The 22,865-nt window shown below is 41.4% G+C and overlaps 1 protein-coding gene across 3 annotated transcripts in view; it reads left to right on the plus strand.

The window, feature by feature from the left end:
- ABTB2 (ankyrin repeat and BTB domain containing 2) overlaps positions 1-22,865 on the plus strand; it is a 164,595-nt gene that overhangs the window by 13,315 nt on the left and 128,415 nt on the right. The window contains exon 1 of one of the 3 annotated variants that reach the window (XM_013194640.3): positions 7,568-7,707. The exons of 1 other annotated variant lie outside the window; for it this stretch is intronic. In XM_013194640.3, coding sequence (XP_013050094.1) covers positions 7,695-7,707 — 13 coding nt within the window. In that variant the 5' untranslated portion in view covers positions 7,568-7,694. Of the gene's footprint in view, positions 1-7,567; positions 7,708-11,150; positions 12,265-22,865 lie in introns of those variants that run through there. One more of the 3 variants, XM_013194632.3, reaches the window with a different exon arrangement.

Genomic DNA, 22,865 nt, shown 5'->3' on the forward strand with positions numbered 1-22,865 from the left:
GCTATGCTAGCACAATGTGTTATTGACTTACTGCCAAACCAGAACAGTAAATAGTTGATGGCTAGAACAGTTCCATGGAATATGGGAGAAATCAAGTTCAAATGCAAAATTTAGACAAGACTTAAACTGAGTCACGTGCTAGATGACTATCTTAGCTACTAGGTCCTTTGTGATGATGAGGATTTCCTGGATACAACTGCACTGTCCCTTTGCATAGCTCTCTCTCACTCCTTGTCTGGCCTTCCATGGTCTAAGCTGTACAGTTCACTCCTGAGGTCTCTTTGGACTCGAGGTCTCTCTGGACTTGAGTCCTCTCTGGACTAGGTCCCTTGCTGACAAAGCCCCGATATGCCTGATAGAATAGTTCAGAGACAGCCACATAGACAATGCGGAGGGCGCTGCGCAAAGAGTGGCTACCTCTGCCTGACTACCCTCCAATGCCATCCCAGAAGACATCATACTTTTGTATGCCTCATACCCTGCCTTATTCCCTGCTAAAGAGAACACACCTAGCCTAAGTCATATGGCTCAGTTAGCAAATCTAGCTCGGAAGGGTTGCCAAGCCACCTTCTCAATTACAGCAGACAGGCTTGCATTCATGGGAAGACTCAGGCATAGCTCTGGTATGCCTGGAGATGGTCTAGAATGGGGGTGTTGCTTCCAGCACCATCAGCCTAATAATCTGTTCACAGGCTGTAAAGAAGCTGACACTTCTGAATGCTGTCAGTAGTGGTAAGCAGCACCATTTTAAATTTAAGAAAGTGAAAGCAGCATATATGTGAATTTCTGCAACATGAGTTAAAGAGCTTGTGTGATTTAGTATATATGAGTACTATATGCCCTCTTTTCAAGATCATCAGTTGCAAGGTGGCTGCACAGCACCTCATGAACTGGCACTGGAGGGCTGGACAACTATATTCTCTTTTCCTGGCTAGCTTGGAATAAAGAGGCAGAAAAAGAATGATTTGTGGGAAGAAATGTAATGAAGGAAATTTGTCAGCTTCTCTTCCTCACAACCATTTGAGAAGATCCTAGAAGATGCTGACCACTCTTTCATGCACAGGTTAGTTAGTCTTGGGGCCTAGGCAGTGCAACAGTAAGGTGGCTAATGCCAAAGAGGAGACAAGAAGCACAGAAAGGAACGAGAGATCTAAACTTTACATCTTCCTGGGCTCTGTTTAGTGACATTACAGGTTTGATCACTGCCAGCTAAAAGGAGAGAATGTGACTGCACTAGACACAGTAGGATGCACCTTCTGGCAAGAAGTGGCTCTGACAAGTGCACATACATTTCCATGCATGTATATGCCTGCTTGGAAACTTTTCTGTACAGATCAGAAAACACAGTGCTCCCTGGGTACAACCCCCATTCCACCCATATACATCCTACGGAACCAACATCAGCAACATGCTGGAATGCAATTTATATAAACTATGTAGTAAATCTTTGCGGTGAAGTGATAATCATTGTTCCTTTGCTCTGTTCCCATTGATGCTTTCAGGTGTGTTTCCTATCCACCCCCATTTCCAAGCTTCCTAATTGCAGAAGACAACTTTCCATGGTCCTGTCACTCTGACAGCCTCCCTGGGCCACACATGGCATGTTAGCAAGGGTGGGAGAGAGAAAACTCCAGACATTGGAGAGTGTCTGGTGTAAGACAGGGTAGGCACTATTGACCATTCAGTGTAGCACAACCTCAAAATGCGGAGAGAAACAGAGCAACTTTTAACACAAATGTATCTTCTCTCATTAACCTTCAGCCTTAACCTTTCTGTTTCTCACTGGAATACTATGATCTGTACATGATCTATAAGTAAGTCTTAAATCTCCTATTCTCATTCAAAATCACAGACTTTATCTTTGTGAAACAGATGTCTGCAGAAAGATGGGCAACAGTGAACTATGCTGTGTCTGTTTTGTCACTGTATTGTGAACAGAAAGAGGTGCTACCTCACCCAGAGGCTTGATGCTAGGGATAGGGAAAGAAACAAGATCTGTTTCTAGTTTTATAAATAGAAAGTCAGAGGCTTCACTACCATGCAATTCAGATGTTACGCTGGGCAATCCTGCAACTATTCTAAGCAGTTGCATACGCGAGGCATTGCGCACTTGTTGACTACTCTGTGAGGCAAGGCACCTTGTGCTTCTAGTGCCATATCTTAGGACTTGATCTGTTTGAAACTCTGCCACAGGCAGTGCCTCATCAGTGTTCACGTGCACCCCCATTATATGGGATGTGCCAAACAGCAATTGTTCACAGAGCAATGGGAAAGCTGGTATTCATCTTTTCCTTAAGCCTTCTTCATTTTGCAATGAACTGAATTAATAGACATTTGATAGACATCCTGGAGCAGTTTAAGTACAGCGTTGTGGTATTTCCATATAACCAGCATCAAGGTAGGGCAAGTGGGTTACTGTGACACAATGAAGCCTTCCGATCCTCTAGAGTTTGGTATTCCCTAGGAAAATAAAGCCCTACGTCCAACTTGAGGCAGAAGAATTCGTGCAGATGGCCTGTGAAGACTGAGATGGGTAACCCTTGTGAAGGTTTGTAAGAACCTTGTGGAATGTGATCCTGTATCAATTAGGAAGCTGTTGCTAGACTCATATACGCCAGTACATCAATAAATACTGTAGCTGTTGTCCTAAGGTTATGAGTCATTCCAGATGAAGTAGAAGACAATCTTAAGTTTTAGGTTTTGCCTTTGCATTTCCCCTTCATTTTTCTTTAATGCTTTCAGCGTTGTTTGCCATTGTATCTAAACACTATTCTCAGCATGGTCTGATATAGTCTAGGGCATCCATTTTATAGCAGTCTTAGAGGATGATACATTACTTGGTTTCCTAACTGACAAGGATTATGACAAATACAATCCTTAACTCTATCTATATGGCTTTTCTTTCTATTGACATGGTGATCATAGTGATTGGCTCTTAATAAATGTTATTGTCAATACTATATTATTGACTAGAAAAAGAGAGTTGAAAATGTGAACAACATTTCAGTACACATGTGCCAGGAAGTGTGACACATATCCGTTACCATCTTTATATGATTTGTTCTATCAGGTGTCTAATTAGACATCAATATTACAGCCAGTGAATGGCTAAAGTAATTACTGTAATTCTAACATCCAAAGTTCATCCAAATATGTGAGTACTCTGGCATGTGGGGCCATAGCAGCCTTCTACCTATATAGGATGTGGTAGTGGAAACATGATACATGACCCTGTGGCCAGGTAACTGAGATTACTGCAACTCTCCAGGGAGTTATTTTATACTGGCAGCTAATCATGTATAGACTTGTGAGACCTGTTGTTATAGCAGAGCTTGGTATGTAGGTAATTATAAAAGTTTATCCTGGTATAAGTCTGTAGCTGGATGTTAAAAAATAATAGCTGATAGAATCTGGAGAATAGCATCATTATTTGCAGCTATTTTGGTGAAGCACATAGTGTTCCATCCCTTTCACTTGACATGATTTCAAATGGTATAATACTATTCCCTCCATGAACTGGTAAGAGAATGTGTCTCCAATACTCTTTTTATTCTTAAAAAGTGTTTCTTTTGAAGATGCCTTCATCTTTAAAATATGTGCCAATGTAAGCCAGACTGAAAATTAAATTAACTAGAGGTATTTAAAGATGAGAGGATTCAGTGGCAGTGCTAGAAATGTTAGTGAAGAGAGGAATTCTAAATGTAGACAAGAGGGCGTGACTTTGGAAAGGGGAAATTGTGCTGAGAAGGGTTCATCTAGGTGTTCTTCACAATGTGAAAAGCAGGATTCATAGAATCACAGAAGTGTTGAGGTTTTGAAGCACCTCTTGAGATCATCCAGCCTGAGCCTCAAAGCAGGATCAGGTACAGTAGGTTGCCTAGGACCACATCCAGTTAAGTTTTGAATATCTCCAAGGATGAAGACTCCACAACCTCCCTGAGCTACCTGTTTCAGTGTCTGACTACCCTCACCGAAAAAAAAAAAAAAAAAAAAAAAAAAAAAAAAACTTTTTAATATGTTTAAGTGTTTTTTTTTTTTCTATATTTTGGTTTGTGCCTATTGCTAATTTTTATTTTCACCAGGCACCACTGAGACAAGCTTAGTTCTGTCTCTTTTATTCTGCCTCCTATGAGGTATCTATGAACAAAGACCCACCCCTACTTCCTTAAGGCTAACCGGGCCCAGCTCCCTCAGCCTCTCCTCATATGACAGAAATTCCACTCCCTTAATCACCTTTGTATCCCATCATTGGACTACCTCCAGTGTGTCCATCTCTTTCTTGCACTGGGGAACCCAGAACGGGACTCAGCACTCCGGGTGTGTCTCATCAGTGCTGAGTAAAGGCAAAAGATACCCTCTCTCCACCTGCTGGCAAGTCTCTTCCTAACAGGGTGCTGTTGGCGTTCATTGCCACAAGGACGCACTGCTGACTCACGTTCACTATGCTGTCCACCAGGACCCATGCTTCTTCTATGCAAAGCTTTTTCCCAGCTGGCCAGCTACATACCGGGGCCTGGAGTTGTTCATCCCTCGATGCAGTACTTGGCACCTACCATTGATGAACTTCAAGAGATTCCTGTATGACCATTTCTTCAGCCTGTGAGGGACCCCCTGAATAGCAGCACAACCACTTGTTGTATCAATCAGTCCTTCTAGTTTTTTATCACCTGCAGACTTGCAGTACACCGCTAGTAACTGACCTCCAGCTGGAGCTTTTAATGCTGATCCCAACCCTTTAAGTCCAGCAGTTCAGTCAGTTTCCAGTCTACCTCTCTGACCACTTATCTGGGCCATACCTCATCAGTTTGCCAATGAGGATGTTATGGGAAGAAGTGTCAAAAGCTTTGGTAAAGTGAAGATGAACAACATTAGCTTCTCTTCTCTCATCCATCATGCTAGTCATTTCATCATAGAAGGCTGTCAGGTTAGTCAGGCATCATTTCCCCTTCATAAGTCAAAGCTGGCTACTCTAAATCATTTTCTTTTCCTTATGTGTTTGCAAATGGTTTCCAGGACTGTTTGTTCCATCCACTTTCTGAGAATAAAGGTGGGGCAGACCAGTTTGTACTTCTTTCAATCTTTCTTCTTGCCCTTTTTGAAGATATGAATGACATTTGTTTTCTTCCAGTCCTCAGGAACCTTCCCCCAGCCACTGTGACCTTTCACAGATAATGGAGAGTGGTCTTGCAGTGACACCAGACAGCTCCTTCAGCACTCGTGCACACATACCATCAGATCCCAAAGACCTGTGTATGTCCAATCCATTAGATGTCCCTAACCTCATTCTCCTCTAGCTAGAGTAAGTCTTCATTACTGCAGACTTTCTCACTGGTCTCAGGGGGCTGTGATTTCTGAAGGCTGGACTCACCAGTAAACACATGGTTTGTGCTGTAAGGTGCTGGTGTATTGAAAGTGTCCTCTGCAGACCTGATACATATGCTGGGCTCATGATTAAAACAGTATACCTGAGGAGAAAAAAAATGGAGAAGGGAACCTTTAAAGATTAATCTTTGGAATTTACTTCTTTTCATCTTTCGCTACTTTGCTGTGAAACAGCTAGACTCTCCTCTGGGTCTACATGCTTTCTAAGCTTTCACTGATAGCTTTTTCACAGTATTATTAGTTGAGGATTCTTGTCTGGATATGTTTTCTTCTTATAAAATTTCCCATAACATTAAATAAACTTAAGGAAAACACTGTTGTGTGATACTTAAATTACTTGACAATCTGAATTACCAATATTAAATAGAATATTAAATAGCATACACAGACTTGTATGGCAACATCTACTGATACATGTTAGTTGTTTTTAATGTCTTCTGGAGGAGCAAAACCAAAGCTGGCCAGGTAACCTGTCTAGACAGCAGCAGCAAAACAATATTTTGTTCATATCAGGAATCTCTTCTCCTAATGCCTGTCTCTTCTCCTAATATACATACGCACAGAGATTTCACTCAAGGTTCCTTCTCCCTCTAGTTGTATTTACTACAAAGTGCAGCTTTTGAAAGTAAAAATTATTACGGAGGGATGTTCTAAATGTTTCTTATGCTTTTCATATCTGAAAACATGTTAAAAACAGACCATATAAAATCTTAACCAATTTAGTTTTTTAAAATTGTCTTGCTTAATACTTGCTATTGGTTGTAATGACTTGACTCCTTATTTCTACACAGTTAGTTATCACTTTGAATAGTAGTAACTTTTCTTTCATTACGAATGATAGTAAAGCTAATCAATGCTGATTTCCTATGCTAAGCAAGCATTTCTTAAAGAAAAAATGAAGAGCGATTTTTTGGAAAGGGAAGTTTTGTTTTGGCTGAGAGCCTTAAGGATATCAGTGAGGCAAGATCTGGGAGAACAGGTAACATCTTTTATTAGTTTAACTGGTGCAGGAGAAAAAAAAATAGGTAGGATTTTTTAGGCAAGAACATTTCTGTGGAATTGTTAATAGCAATTAACAATGGTAATTGTTAATAGTTTTAGTCTAACCTAAATCACAGATAAAATTGTGATGGGAAGTAGGTAAGATATGTTAGCAACAAGCCCGAAGATTTCTTCAGTACAGCTTCTGTAGAAAATTTCAGTAAGTTCTAACTATCTGAAGAGTTTACACAAGAGATAGTATTATTTCTGAGAATTTTGAAGAGCAGAGTATTGGCATAAGATTCTATGTTCTTGTAAAAAAATATCTTTTATTCTATTATTTAGTAAAGATTCTTTTTATTCTCTTTTTAAAATTTAAGTATTACTACCTAGTAAATTTACCTATGAATTATCAGCTACCATATTCTGAGGTTTTCGCATTGTGAGCTTTGAAAAGGTGCTCTGCATCAAAATGGATGGGGAAGAACATTATTTCTTTACTTAAGAAAAAGACTCCAGTTGGGAAGGTGCACTTGATACCTCCATTATTACTTGCTAATAAAGGAGGCTGGTGAGATCAGCAGCTAATATTTAGTAATTTGCTGGAAGGGGCTCTCAGCTGCTCTTAGGCAATAAATTGAGGACCTTTGCTAGACAGAGATTTTGCTACATGTAGAAAATGCACCAGATGCATGTTAGCTCTTCATCAAAGTTGCTTCGAAAATATGCAGAACATATTCCCTTACCTGCAGTAGACGTTTTGGCATTTGATTTAGACCTGATATGTAATTCACCAGCCCTAGTCACGTTTCATCTGTTCTTTCTCCTCAAATGTTCTGTTGTAGGGGCTCAGTCTGATCTTCAGGTATTGGGAAACATCTTTTATCAGAGCTAGTTTATTAAAAATATTTTTTTAATCATTGCATATAAAACGTAGTTAAATAGCCACGTAAGGAAAATACTATCTTTTTACAGTGGAGAAAACAGAATTAGCACTTTCTTGAATAGCAATAGTAGTGTAAAAATGAAATTTCTAGCGATAACCATCAAAGTAGTTAATGTCCCGAAGAGAAGCCCAGCTGGCTGTTGGGCCTCTTGGCTAATTAACAGTCACCACCACACACAGCTGCAACAAATAAGGCTTGGAAATGGCTCCCCTGCCAGGTGCTTTGGAGGTACTACTTCAGGTTTTGGTTACACCATGTTAACAGCTTTTCTGGGTGCTGTGTTGAGGACAATTGTAACACTATTTTATGGTTTTTTTTTTCATTTTTCCCCACCGGTGGAACGTTTGAGTCTTCTTTGCTTCAGAGTGATTGAAATTAGGTCACATGGGACGTGCTGGTAAGGGATGGTTTTGCTGCTTGTTAGCGTGTGCATGAATGTTTTGTACCAGAAGAACGTTGAATTTTGTGCCTGGAAAAGTAACAGATTAATATAGCTATTTTCTACTTTAAAAAGTATTGATTTGGAGTCTTTGGTACAGGGTAAATTTATTGGGAGTTTACACTTACTTTGTGTTATGTTTCTTTAAATAAAATAAAACTATTTTAAAATGAATTTGATGATATTTGCCTAGTTGCTATCTCCGTATCAGAGAAGGATGATGCTTTTTAATTCTAATTAATTCTGATGCACTTCAGTATCTGAGTTCTTTAAATGAAAGAATGTTGAAGAGCGTGGTGGTGTTTTTTTGTTTGTCAAGGGATTTCCATGGTTAGACATTTTAAGCCTATATTTCTAAAAGTCTTTTGATAGTTTCTCTATTCTTAACACTTCAATTTTAGAGAGATGTGATTATAAGAAAATCCGTAGAAAGCTGACTTCTACTGTCTGGAAAAAAATGTGATTCCTAACGGTTTCAGTCGAAAAATATGCAAAAAGAACACAATAGTTGTAGTGTCTTATAGATCAAGATGTGCTAACTTGTTCTTATCAGTGCTTTGAGTATGTCATTTTCATTTTTTGGTATTGACTAGTTGAGCTAGCCAGTATAGTAATTGCTTTCTGGAAATATAACTTAGTTTTCATAACAGTTTACAGTTCAGTTATAAACACTGTTACAGTGTTCAGTTATAAACACTGAAAGAAAACTATTTCCTTTTCCTTCATATAAAGAAAATAACTTGATTGCTTCCTTCAACTCTGTTCTTCTTTTAGCTGTTCTTGGAAATCTATTGCAAAATTGGCTGTTTCTAATTTTATGATAGATAATTAATTAACATTGGAGAACATAGAACCTATGATAAACTTGTTCTGTCAAGGATAAGTAATACATATGAAACTGGGAAGTGCTAGTAGAGAACCCTTATTTGTCTAGTCCTCTTTTTTATTTATATTTTTTTTAAAACTTTCATTCCAGAAAGTTTTGTTTTGATTGTGTTGGGAATCTTGGAGTTTGAAGCTCTCACATCTCCAGTAAGGAATATCCCTTCTACTCTTGGGGGGCTTCTGTTCCACGGTTTGTCTGCTTTGGGTAAAGGTTGGTGATAGCTTTGCAGTAAAGGGAGAAAAAGATTTATCAGGCAAAGTATTATTGTATAAGGAAATACTGGATATGAAATTCTAAGAGTGGCCAGTAGTGTAACTCCTAAAAATGAGGGAAAAAAAACCTCCCTTAATTCATGAGGGAATAAAGAAAGCAGATGTTGCTGTGAAGTTGGATGAATTTTGTGTGGTTAAATTACTTGGACTGGTAGGAGTAACAAATTGTGTGGGAGTATTGGAGAAGTGTGATAAGGAGAAGAATAGAAATGATTTGTAGAAATATGTCAAGCTGTACGAAACTGCATGACTGCATTTTTCTCAAATAAAAATTAAGTTAGTATTGGCCAACTGTGTAGCAGTTCTCCATGGCAATTCATGCTTGTGTTTATGATAAAGTAAGTCATAGGAAGTATATGGAACAGTAGGAATTTTAGTTTTTAGGTTTGTTTGTTTGTTTGTTTTTTCTTTTGCAAGTGGGTATCATGGAATAAAGCACCAAGGCCTTTTAGTGTGAAAGAGATTACAGAGGTGGTTCTCTCTGCCTGCTTCCTGCTCACATAGAGTTCAGTGTGAAGACGGGGGTGGAGGTGAAAGGGAGTTGTCTATCTGACCCTAAGGGTTTGAACAAGGAATTAACAAGGAATTCCCCTTGGGAGGTGGTGGAAAGATGTAGGGGGACAGGACAGGAGTGCATTGTGTGACAAGTGAGCAACACAACCTTAGCAGCAATGGTCTGAATGGGCCCAGACACGAGTGGGAACCTACCAAAAGTCAAGGTTAAGTTTACAGTAGTCCACGGTACATAACATACAGGATGAAATACAGATGTAAAAGTGGAAAGGAAATGTTTTAGAAAAAGTATAGTGATTGAATGTACTGAAGGCATGAGACTTAAAACTGTGTACTTTGAATCAGTACTGCCTGGTCCTATATTCCACGTGCACTGTTGGCTGTGTTGTCTTTACTGGGCTTGAAACTCTTATATACAGTGCTTGAGCCTGAAACATATGGCAAAAATAGTAGAGTTAGCTTTGATTTGTAAAATAAGAGTATTAGAACCATGTCAAAAAAATACATATTTTTGAACCGTCAGTGGAGCACAAATGAAGTTTTGAAGCATTCTGATTTTGTGATAAGTTGGAATTACTTTAAGTAGAGAATTATGTATGGCATTTTTTAGACAACTTATGCTTCACGTGGATACATTTTTTTAGGGAGAAGCCCTGAATAAACAGAGCTTACTTACAGTTGGGCTTAGATCTAAGAAAGATAAAAGAAGATGCAATGTGGAGAAAGCAGTTTGGGGGATGAACTGGTTGGAATTTCATATGCCTTTTTAAGCACTTTAGCTTCTAACATGAATGGAAGCTGCTTACCCAGCAGATTTGGGAAAAAACAAAACAAAAAAGATTTTTAAGTGTTTTCAAAAATTTCATTTACGTGTAATAGATGTTCTGATGTATTTTATTGACACTAAGCATATATACTGCAGTACAAAGATTCAAAACAAGATCCCACCAAAGTAAGGTGTTAAGATTTTAAGCTAGGAAATCTCTTGTATCCTAAATAGGAGCCCAGTCTGCGGACCAGTCCAGTGCCAACTGGGGACGCAAATAGGTGGTCAGCAGCAGCGTCTGCTCAAAGTATCGGTCAGCTGCCTCTGATGTACAAAAGCATTGGGCTTTAGGTCGGCTTGCTTACCCAGGTGTACGCAAATACAGTCTTTTTCCTTCATCTATTGCAAATTCGCATTAAGTGAAAGTGTCTCTCGCTGTGAGAAGGGATTGCTGTTTCATCTGCTCCACGAGTGTGTCTGTAAGATATTTATTTCAGAGTTTTAAATGCACGTAGCCCCGGGCTCCTTAGGGCCGGGGGTGCCCGAGAAGCCGTGATTCGAGCTGCCCGGCAGGGAGCGGAGCGCCTGCCCGAGCCGTGCCGCGAGGCTGCTGCCGGCTGGCGGCGCCCTCGCCCCGCGCAGCCGCTCCGCGGGGAGCCGAGCAGCGCCCGCCGGCAGCGGGCGGTCGCAGGCCGGGGCCGTGCAGGCGCCGCCCCGAGGCAGCGCTCGGGTCCCGGCGCGCCGCCCCCAGCCCCCTGGGGCCGCCCCACGGCGCGGGGACCCGCAGCCGGAGCGGGGCGAGCCCGCAGCCGCTGTCCTCGCGTCCCCTCGCCGCCCCGCCCGCCCGGCCTCATTTGCATAGCGGCCGCCCAGCTCGGCTTTGACTGGCGGAGACGCGCTCCGCCGGCGCCGCCGATTGGCGCGTCTCGGCGCAGCTCATTTGCATGCGGCGGGGCGGGGCGGGGCGCCCGGCGGAGCGGCGGCGGAGAAGTTGAGCCCGAGCCGCCGCGAGTGTCCCGCCGAGCGCCCCGCGCCCCGCCGCCGCGGGCAGAAGATGGCCGGGCGCGGCCCCCCCGCGGCGTGGAGGTAGCTGCCCGCACCGCTCCCGCCCGCCCTGCTGCTCGGCCGCCCGGGGGGCAGGCGGCTCCGGCTCGCTAGGGATCTGCTCCAGCCTCACCTTGTCGCGCTGCCGGCGGTTGGCTCGCCCGCCTTTCCTATGGCTGGGATATACAGCTCTACTCTGAAGACCCTGGAGGATCTGACTCTGGACTCTGGTTATGGGGCAGGGGATTCTTGCAGGTCCCTTAGTCTCTCCTCGTCCAAGTCCAACTCCCAAGCCTTCACCTCTTCTCAGCACCGAGGCAACTGGTGGTACTACTCGGGCTCCATGAACAGTAGGAATAACAGCTGGGATACAGTGAACACGGTTCTGCCGGAGGACCCGGAGGTTGCAGATATCTTTTCCAAGTGTCCTAAGCTGCCGGATCTAGAGGAGTACCCCTGGACCGATGAAGACATCGGAAAAATACTCCGAAAAGCAAAGGGAGATGGGAAGAGCAGGCCCTTTTCTCAGGAAGCTGTCAGGCGGCTCTCCCAGTTACTGAGGCGCGCCCTGATCCGCATCGCCCGGGAAGCTCAGCGCCTCAGCGTGATGCACTCCAAGTGCACCAGGTTCGAGGTGCAGAGTGCCATCAAGCTCATCCAGAGCTGGTCGCTGTCGGAAAGCTGTGTCCTGGCCACGGTCAAGGCTCTCTCCCTCTACAGCATGAGTGCTGGAGATGGACTGAGGAAGGGCAAATCGGCTAGATGCGGCCTCACCCTCTCCGTGGGGAGGTTCTTCAGGTGGATGGTGGACACTAGGATCTCGGTCAGGATTCACGAATACGCAGCCATCTCTTTAACCGCTTGCATGGAAAACCTTGTAGAAGAGATTAAGGCTAGGGTTTTGGCAAGTCAGAGCCCTGACGGAGGAGGGGAGATCTCAGCTGAAATCCTGGAGATGGTTATCAACAATGATGCTGAACTTTGGGGAGTGCTGCAACCCTACGAACATCTCATCTGTGGGAAAAATGCTAATGGTAAGATCCAGCCCTTGTGATTGCTCTTCTTCACACCAACAAGCTTTGTAGTAAAGTAGCTGGTGTTTATGGATTTGGTTCTTCTGTTTGTTTGTCTGTCTTTTCACCTGAATTGCGTCTTGGTAGTGGTTTGTGTGTGCATAAAGCAGATGTCTTCACCAGACAGGAATGATACTGCTTTCCTCTTAAGGTGTATCAGTTTCTAAAAGGTGCCGAGGTGATGGGAAACCAAAGCCCTGTTGACTTAACAGATGTCTCCTGACTTTCTACCAGCTGCTGTTTTGAGTGTTTCTTCTATAACTGGCATGTGAACAACTTCGCTGTGCTCAGAAGAAGAAATGTGCATTACAAGCCACTCTCCAGAAAAACAGAGTGATTGTTTTTAAACAAAATTTACTTGGGCCTCCAACCAGTGCATAATAAGTTATACTGACAATTTTGCAGTTTCCTCTTGAAGATGTTATTCCCACATACAGCCTGGAGAGGGAAAACAATATTGAGATCTTTTTTTCCTTTGCGGTAGTGAAATTGAGTTTCTGAGCAAAAACTTAAAACTCCATGTTACTTAGACTTCCTTCTAGTTTAGCAGAAACCTGTGTTGTAATTACACTTGTGTAATAAATGAGAGCTTGCGCTTGGCCTGCCAAAGTGAGCATGTAGAATGGTGCCTCAGTAATGAGAATAACATAGTATTAAGATACTTACCTCTGTAATTTGTTTAGAAAGCAGACTTTTTGAGCAGTTAAGCAAATAAGCAGATAGAGGAATGTTGGCCTCTTCCAAGGAGACTGAGGAGCAATTTGAAATGCTGAAGTCTTGCTGTTTCTGTTAAGAAGCTGCACAGTTTATTTTTCATCATCACACTGAGGAGCACCGTATCTTTTTTTTTCTTTTTTTTTTTTTCCTGGAAAACTTAGAGGAATGTGATTTCTGAAAACTACCCTGTGTACCCCACAGTTTCATGGCTTTTGCTGGCCTTGGAGCTAGAATCAGGTGTCCCGTGCAGAGTACCTTCCTGGCTTAACTGTGTGCAAAACCAAGTGTCCTCTTCAAAAGATGATCTCACAGTGAGAGACAGGTAAAGGAGCAGGGTTTCTCTAAGCAGGAATGATACCTTCGGTGAATGCTGCTAATGAAACACTTAATCAGACGAGGGTTGACTCCCTTGACTTCTGCTTGCCAGTTGCATTGACTTCCTGCTGTTCCTCCCGTCCGGACAATCCCGCAGCAGTTCCCATCGCTAGCGGGTAGGTGCAGCGACTCTCCTCAGTTCTGCAGTGTCTCCGCAGTGAGTCAGCCTGGTTCATTGGTTACTGCGTAAGAGGATGGCAAGAGGATGGCTGCTCGTAAACCCTCTCTTATGTGCTCTGCCTGCACTCTGTCCCCTTGATGATATTACCAAATGTATGTGAAATAAATGCAAAGAGCCTGCGATGGGCTCTTGGTGCTGGTACAAGATGTAACAGCAGAAGTCAAACCCAGAGATCTACTTTTTGAACTACAAACTCTTTGATGCAAGACTATAAAGGAACACCTTCTGCCAATACACTTGTCATAATCCTTTGTGTACCATGGGACTATTTGTCACCAGGTGCAAAAGTAGGACTCTGTTCCCTCTCTCGTTCCTCATCCATGGAAGCTGGAGTAAAATATTGTGGCTCTATAAAGTGAAGCATGCACTCAAGCTGTTGGCTGCTTAGTGCTTCTGCCACACAGTTTCTGTGTGTAAAATGGAGAGGAAGAGTCAGTCCCTCACAGAGCTGCAGATTTTATTATTATTATTTTTTTTATTAAGAGATCTTTCTTGGAAAAAGTGCAATGAATGAATGGAAGCTGTTGCTCAATGGAAACACGAGTGACTGTGCAGGGAAATGCTTATAAATATTCAAAACACCAAATGGTCAGTTATGATAACGCTTGTGTGGTGTAATACCAAGCAGTCATTGGCCACAGAAGGGGTTGGCTTCTGTTGCCTCTTTTATTGTTCCTGTCTTTCAGATCAATTCTGTCAATAATTGAGTGCATTTTTTAAAGTCTGAAAATCGAATAAAGTGCACATGTAGGTATACTATGATTTCCTGTGACAGTCTGTCACTACTACTTTACCTGACACAAGTCAGTGAATCTTCTAAATGGCTTTCCTTGCGATTGTAAGACCACAATATGGGCTCAAAAAGCTTGAAAAAACTTTATTCTTTCTTCCCATAGGAATTGTAAATTAGTAGTATTCACGTTCTCCACAGTGCTCTCAAATGATTTTGTCCTTCACATTAATTTAAATCTGAGTTAGGTCTAGTGGTAAAATAACTGGTTTTGTTCCAGTAAAAGGAACAGTCTTTATTGCTTTACTGTCATCTTTGTTTCTTTTTATAGTAAGAACACTTTAGTGGAGTACTTGTAAATTCTGAACTTGGCGCGTGTTTGTTGGGTTTTGTTTTATAGTACTGAATTTGATGCTAGAGATAAAAAGCTCTTAGAGGTTAAGTTTCAACTCCGGTCAAGCATTGCAGTCTCTGGATGAAATCCTTGGCAGTGTACTGCGCAGAAGATTGTGCTGGATTATCATAATGGACCTTTCTGGCATTAAGATCTATCAAATACAATTTTCATTATTAGATCAGGGTAGCATGCTTCCTTGGAGTCTAAGAAACAGTAAGTAAATAGATAAATCTTTGTAAATTCCCAAGAGACTGAGATTTAGACCTGGATTCCTTCTGTGATTAATCTCCCATCAAATAAAGTAGTCCAGTCACTATTCTTAGTGACTTTGGAGGCTGAAAGCTTAATATTTATTATAACAAACATGTTCTAATTAACACCTGGTGTGTCAAGAGTAAAGCTTAAAACTCTGTAAACGCTTAAGGGGGATTTTATTTTTATTTTTAGATAAATAATCTGTGGTTTGTTTATGTATTTTACCCTTTCTGTGAAGCTGTTCTTTAATCAACTATTTGTAGCGCCTCTGAGGTACCTTCTGCTGTTGATATGAGTTTTGACTTCGTGCCTGAGACTCGATCTCTGCCTTGGAAGGAGGAATGCTATCTGAGCTTTTGGCCATAAGGAGGTCTGCGAGGCTCTCTGGGTATATGGGCACCTCCAAGGACTAAGTCTTTTCAGACAGAGTCTGGGTGACATGTTGCAAAAATAATGCAATAGAAGTTGAAAAGAAAATGAAACATCTTTAAAAGCAACAAAAATGATAAGCAGCTACTGAACAACATATCAACTAGAACATTAAAAAAAAAAAAAGCCATGTAACTTGGAGTACATATTTTATTTTCTATTTTAAATTAGGTGGGGATGTATGACATGCCTTGGTAAAGCAGAAGTAGAGAATGCAACCAGTAGTTTCCCAGGGATTTTGACATGTTCTAATTTGGAATATCAGAGTTTACTCATTTAAAACGTTTGTTGCGAGATGAGAAATATGAACTTACCTTGGAAATGTGATTCTTCGACTTGATGTTCCTATATTTGACTGATGCACGGTTCATTAGAACCTGAACTGTCAACACTTCAAATGCGTTTTGGTATTACTGCCCTATTAACTACAGCACTTAAGTTGTACTGAACTCTCTGGTTATTGCCGAACACTACTGTGACAGCCAATACACCTGCTGTGCTATTTAATGCATCAGCACATCCCGATGTTCTGTGGATATAAGTGTTGACAGATGTTGCTTGGAAAAAAAAAAGGGGGGGGGATTTAACTCAATAATGCTGTTTCTTCACATACCTCTTAGCTGAAACACTTGTAAGTCTCTGTGGATGAACTAATCAACAAATTAGCCTGTTGATTGCTCAGCCAATGAGCAGTAGAAACTGAGTCTGAAATAAGCTCTACATGTGTCTTGAGACATTTTTCTTAGAAAGGGGCAGATGGAGGGAAAATGCATAACCTTTCTTCACAGGAAAAAAACCTGATTTGGACATGTTAGAATTAGTCCAGGGATGAGTCCTCTACTCTCTGTGATACTGAACACCATGGAACAGTCTACCAAGTATCAAGTGTGGGGGTTGACTTTGGGCTTAGTATCTGACTAACATGATTTTCTTTTATATTTCTCACTGCACTAGTATATCTTAAAAATTATAGCTGATTTCAACTTTGGGGGTGGGTGGGGGTTATGCCATTCTTAACAATTACTTCTCAGAGTGATCTAACTGGTCTGAAATAACTTTTATTTCAGTGTACTCATGGTACTGTTCCAAAATCCAGCACTGAAAAAATAAATAAATCATTGACTTTTCAATAAACGTCCCTTTTGTTATCTGAACTGAACAAAGTGATGTGCTCATAAAGAGCCTCATCAATTTTAATAAGGTATCAGCTTCACAATTACTGCATGTTGGGAAGGTGCATTTTGGGGGTGGAGAGCTGCAAATGCAATCAATAAGCTAAGCTGAGTAGAAATACAAGGTTACTACAGCTGTACCTCAGGTTGTGTGCTAATCGTTTAAAAAATCACCTCTTCTGTGTCATATCAGGGTCCAACAGAAACGCATACATCTTAAGCAGTGGTTTGAAGCTGCTTGGTTATAGCTGTGAATCACACAGCTGTGTCTAATCTCTGCTCTGGCCTCCCCTAATACCCGCTCAGCGTGCTTAGTAGATTGGGGACAGGAACTCATTTGCACCTACTGGCAGGCTAAGCAATTTTCTGTTAACGGTGCGCTGGATGAAAGCTTCCAGTGGGCTGGGGACCTTTCCTGCCCATGCTACCATGAATAAATTAAATGGCTTTGGACTGGGATCCTCTCCTGTAGCCCCTCTGATTGCATGGGGGGTGAGCTCAGGTGCAGGGGGGATAAAAAGCCTTCAATCCCTCCTCTGGTACAGACAGGAAAGTGTCCTTTAGATTTCTGGCCATCTGGCAGACCTGCCAGCACAGCAGCTGAAAATCTAGAAGCCTAGAGAAAAGGTGACAAGTGATAGGATGAGAGGAAACAGTCTCAAGTTATGCTGGGGTGGTTTAGATGGGATATTAGGAAAAATTTCTTCACAGAGAGGATGATCAAGCATTGGAACGGGCTGCCCAGGGAAGTGGTGGAGTCCCCATCCCTGGAGGTATTTGAGACGTGTGGAGGTGGCACTAAGGGACATGGTTTAGTGATGGGTCTTGGTAGGTGGGGCTGATGGTTGGACTTGGTGATCTTGAAGGTCTTTTCCAACCTAGCTGGTTCTACAATTCTGAAATGGTTGCTCACTCTTTAGCCTGCATGTAGCACGTCTAATGCGCTGGCCCCGCTGTCTTGCTTTTGCTTACTGGGTCTGGCTGAGTGCGCTGCGCTCTGCTCGCCTTGTGCATGTTGCTCACTGGGGTCCCTGGGCAGGAACATGAGAGACCTATGTGCGTGTTTCTGTGCAGATGAGCTGGTTGTAGCTACAATCTTATTTGAATTGCAGTGTCATTCGCCTCTGTACAAAAGTACCTCCAGCATACCTCGTGTGCTTCTACTCCTGCACATTCAAGAGCCTGGGTTTGGATCCACAAACCCACAGGGACAAATTCTGTAAGCCTGACTGCTGGTACTTGTATATGCATGCTTTCATCTCCTACAAATGCAAACCACTGGATGCACAATTAAAAATACAAACATCTGCAGATACACATCTTGCTTATGTTGAGGGGGAGATCAAGTAGAGCTAAAATGCCTGTTATTTCTTTCTTTATAGTGGGTTTATATATATGTATGTATTTTTCATTTAGTGAAACAGACAAGGTAGTAATGATGCCTCAAATTAATCCTTCAAATTGCTGATACTACACCTTGGCAATAAAATTTGGGTCCTTTCAATTCAGTTGGTTGAAGACCAAGTGTTGAAACTCCCTCAGTGTGTAACTACTACTAGCAAATGCAGATGTTTAGATTTCAAGTGGAATCAGTGTTGGTGCCAGCATATCCCTGTGAAACTGGGTAGCCAGGTCTGTGCAGAAGAAACCTCTGGAGAAAAAAGTCTGTTCCCTGCGGTGTTCAGGCTGAAGTCTGTTGCTGTTTGAGTTGCCGTGAAAGCCAGGAGTTTGAACTGCCTTTGAGACTAAGACTGATTTTTTTTCCCCTTGGTATGTGAAACCTGAAGTTACAACAGGGTTTTGGTTTTTCATTTCAGATGAAAAACCAAACTGCTTTAACTCAAGGTTTAGCAGTGAATGCCTGTGCAATATTTAATGTGCTCTTGCATTTTTCTGTCCGCAGAAATGAGGAATGAGCTTTGAGTGCTCATTTTCTCAATCATAAAATATTGTGTAGTTGATCTACGTATCTTCTGTTATTGGAATAATTTAATTTAAATTAAATTGTCTTGTCTCCTGTCTAGAAAGTCTCACAGTATAGTCTGCTGTGCTTCCTCAACCATGCCACTAGAATGATCTTTTGTTTTGCTGTTGTTGTTTTATTTTTATTTTATATTTATATATATACACACACAATATGATTTCTCATGCAACCTGAAGCCTAAGCTCAGCTAATCCAGAGAGAGTTGATGATTGTCTGTGAACTTCCCTAATTGACTCTTATCATTACAAATTTCTTCCTGTTTCTTGAGGAGATAAGCACTCGCCCAGCATATAGTTGTTATATATATTATTCAGAAATCTTAATCCTACCTAGTTTGGGGTTTTACCAAACTTAATTTCAGTTGTAGCACGGGGAGAGAGTGAGTTTTGAATAAATCATATTAATGGTCTTGAGGTGAGCAATCTTTTTACACTGAAAAACCTTGTTTGGGTATTAATGTTGCTGTAACACTTTTGTGTTCTAATAGCTTATTTCTGCTCCTGTGCCTAGTATGATTCAATTAGTCTAGGTGGTCATCCATTTAGAGCTTCCCGCCTCATTTGTTTCATTTTTCTGTCCCTTTCGCTAACCTGGCGTTACCCGTGCAGTGCATGGGTATACAGCGCTGAAAGGCAGATGTTTAAGTTCATAAAGCCTTGAGTTATACGAAATGCAAAAAGTAAAGTTCTGAAAATACTTGCCTAGCTGCCTACAATAGATTGTCATGTTCGCTTATGCAATTACCAGGTTGCAGGGGGGCATGTGCTTAGGACTGAAGGAACTTCAGAAAGAAAGGAAGCTCAGAAGTGCTTGTTTGCACTTGGAAGCTTAAACCCAAGATCTTAATGTTGAACTTTAAGTTCATTTTTAAAAGTAATTCATCTTACTGCAATGTAAGAAAATGGAAAAATAAGGCCAAAGGAAATAGTAATGTTCACTGAGTTGCTGTGTTGTTCTTAATATAAAATATAAAATCAACAGGTGTTTATCTTGAGCAATTTGTCTGTTGTGCCAGCAGAATTTAAAAGGGAAAAAGAGGTTTTTGAATACAATGAATCCACTAGCTACACTGTGTCCAGCAAATCCCTCAGCAACCTTTATTCTCCTGAATGTTTGGAAACAAGGTCAAAGTAGTTCTTTCTTTTGCTTACATTTTAGCTCTCATTTAGTAAATGCTAAGCTTTTCAAATCAATCTATGTAGTTGTTATTTATTTATAAACATCTTTGCATCGTTACAGGCTCGGGAGTCTCCAGCTTTGCAATCTTACCCTCTGGACATTGAGGGTAAAATACCTCATGTAGTAAGGTCAACTCCACAAGTAGTCCACATAAGAAAATGTTCATTTGCTCTCTCTGAGCCAAGACAACGCAGGGTGATAGATGAAATCAAAGCAATCATTTCTGATGCTCCTGTTTTAATGGGATTAACTTCCAAGTTGTTTTGAACATGTAAATATCCAACACGACATCTGCTTAAATCTAAGCAAACTTGAGACAGCGTTAAAAGCAGTACTATGGTGACTTCATAATTTCTTAATTTATAAATTGGGACAAATATTTCAACAGAACTCTGATTCCTTCCCTTAGAGAACAAGAGCTTAAAAAAAAATACTGCTAGACCTTGTTTGGAGCATCTCTGTCAATTTAAGGACTAAGTAGTGCATTTGTGAGTGAGAGAAGCCTCTTAAATGAAGTCTTGTTGGTAGTGCAGGCCTTACCAAGAGAAAGCACCAATAGAGAGAGGAAAAGACACACAAATGCTGATAGACAGAGTTAAGGTTTGTTCCTTTCACCCAGACACATCCAGACTTGCCTTCTGTCTTAGGTCACAAATAAAGCTGGGATTGTGATCTCATTCGAGTGCTCAGGAAGTGTTTGGCTTCAGCGGGTATGGTTTGGTATGTTTGGCAACTGGAGCGAGGAGAGACCAGCACTGGGACAGGCCAGCTACAGGCAGGGCAGGGCTGAGGGATGTCACCATGTAATTAAAGTGTCTGCCTGCATTATACCTGGCTGCAGCCTGCTAGGGTGGTTGTTGCAGCTTCTGTGAGCATGGAATACGTGGGATGGAATTAGTAGCTTGAAAGTAGCTTCTGAGGGAAGGATGTGCTGTAACTGCTGTTGTCTTTAGGACTGGAAACTAAGGATCAGTCCTTTAAATACAAGTTAAGTGGAACTGTGAGCTATTAAGTCCTTGTCTATTAAAAGCTCCTTGCTTATATGTTACTTGCAGATGAAAGTCCCTCAGAATTGTAAACTTCCTTCCTCATTTGCTTGAAACCTATTATTTAATTATGTGATTTCATGAACTATAGTCTGGCTGATGGCTTTTCTGGTGGTCCTCTAGGAGGCACTTGTTTGGGTTGGTCATTGTTACGGTTTTAACATGAAACGTTTCTCTGAAGTGGATGCTCAGCAAAGCCCAGGTTGTGGGCTGTGGCCCACAAGAATAATTACATCAGGTCATGTGGATTGTTGTGAATGTATTTAACTTGCCATTGAGTAAACGAATACTGTCTGGTGTTCTGTGTATGCATTTAACCCAGACAACTCATAGATTAGTTGTAAGCCTGAGTGCTTGTCCATCTTGTTCTGGTTGTCCTAATAGTACACCTAAACCATTTCTTAAAACTTGTTTGATGTTCACCAGCTTACTTAACCTGCTTCATGTCTGAATTGAGTGAAACACCGGTTTCTGGAGAATGCGGCAAGATTTTTCGTTCATTTGTATAAAGACCTGTCAGGTTGTGGAATGATAGGGACAGTAAAAAGGAAAGCAGCTGAATCATCTTGGGTCAGTGTACGTCAGTCAGAGATTTCATGGCAGGTTTTCCCTTCTGCAAACTATGCTTTCTTACCCTGAGAATGTGTAGCTCAACTTCTTTGCACATCTTACGCGCAAGTAACAAATCAGCTATTTGCCAGGCTTTCTGGGGCGGGGGGGGAGGGTCGTGAAAGTGAAATTGATGGCTAAGCCCTGTTGGTGGTGGTGGTTTGTTTGTTTGTTTTAGGGGGTGGCTAGAGATGTTTTGAAGGGATACCTTTTGTAACATTGTAGTGTCACAGCCTGTCAGGAGACTGCATTTGTCTCTCCTGTCCAAAAAAATGAAAATTCTTGACATAAGCAAATTTTCCCCGTTTTTTCCATGTTTTTGCTTAAGTCATTGCTGTAGGTCTCCTGTAGTGCTACCAAAATGCTTGAGATGATTAAGAGTGTCTGTGATATAATAATGGGCTAGAAAGTAAGGACAACTAAACATTTTAGACCAGCTTTTCATTTCATGTATGTAGACTTATAACAACTGGTGGGTTTGCTAGGGGGTTATGTAAGATCAAAGTAAATGTTGTTTATGATATTTCAGGGATGAGAGGGAAGGAACACTATGGAAGACATAATCTGCTTGTCCCTTTCTTCAGTGTTTATAATACCGCAGCCCATGTTGGATACTTGTGTTACTTTCATTTCTAGCCCAATCTGCAGACTGTTGACTGGGTCTTGAAGAATAAACAAGAAAATATGACTGTGTGTTTATGCTGGAACTTTTTCTACATTAAAAAACTAAACATAGAGAGACTTAATTATTATTTTCTTGGCCCTCTATAAGCTCTTTTTTTTGTGTGTGGATTTTTCTTTTTTTTTCTGTTCAAGTCCAAGATGACAGTGAATAGATTTTCTTCTAATATTTACATTTTATTGTTGTTGAATAAAGCACATTACTCTTTCAGCTGACAGCCAAGAACTGAATATTGTGAAACTGCTAAAGCAGGGAAGGTGGCCAGTTTTGTCTCTCATTCTTTCTTCAAACTATTTTGCTTTTTGTTGTTGTTCTAATAGAATTTATTATAAATTGATTTCTTGTTTGTTTTAGTTAGATGACTATCCAATATGCCATGCAGTTCAGACTGATGTCAAAACTAGTAGATTAAAGCAAAATAAGTTTTCTAGTTGCTTTTGAACAGGTCACTCATCTTTAACCTTGATTCCACTTGCATGATCTGCTGACAGTCCTGCAGCATTTATTGACCTCTCTCTTCCACTTGAAATAGTGCCTGTCTCAGCCATCCCTGCTGGGCGAGGAGGTGGTGTTGGGAAGTGGCACGCTTCTGAGGCTTGTGAGGAGGTGTGGTGTTTCTGCCTATGTATGCACACAGGCAGGCAGAGAGCACCCGCCTGTGTGCCATCACATTGGAGTGCTGTCTTTAGAGGTGTCTTTTTGTTACACGTGAGCCTGACTTTCACTGAAATCAATTTGGAACTCCTTAATGTTTTCTCAAAATGTTATTCCAGTCTAAGTAACTTTCTCTTGATACTATGCGGAAG

This window comes from Anser cygnoides, chromosome 5 (genome assembly GCF_040182565.1).
Source record: "Anser cygnoides isolate HZ-2024a breed goose chromosome 5, Taihu_goose_T2T_genome, whole genome shotgun sequence".
NCBI lineage: Eukaryota > Metazoa > Chordata > Aves > Anseriformes > Anatidae > Anser > Anser cygnoides.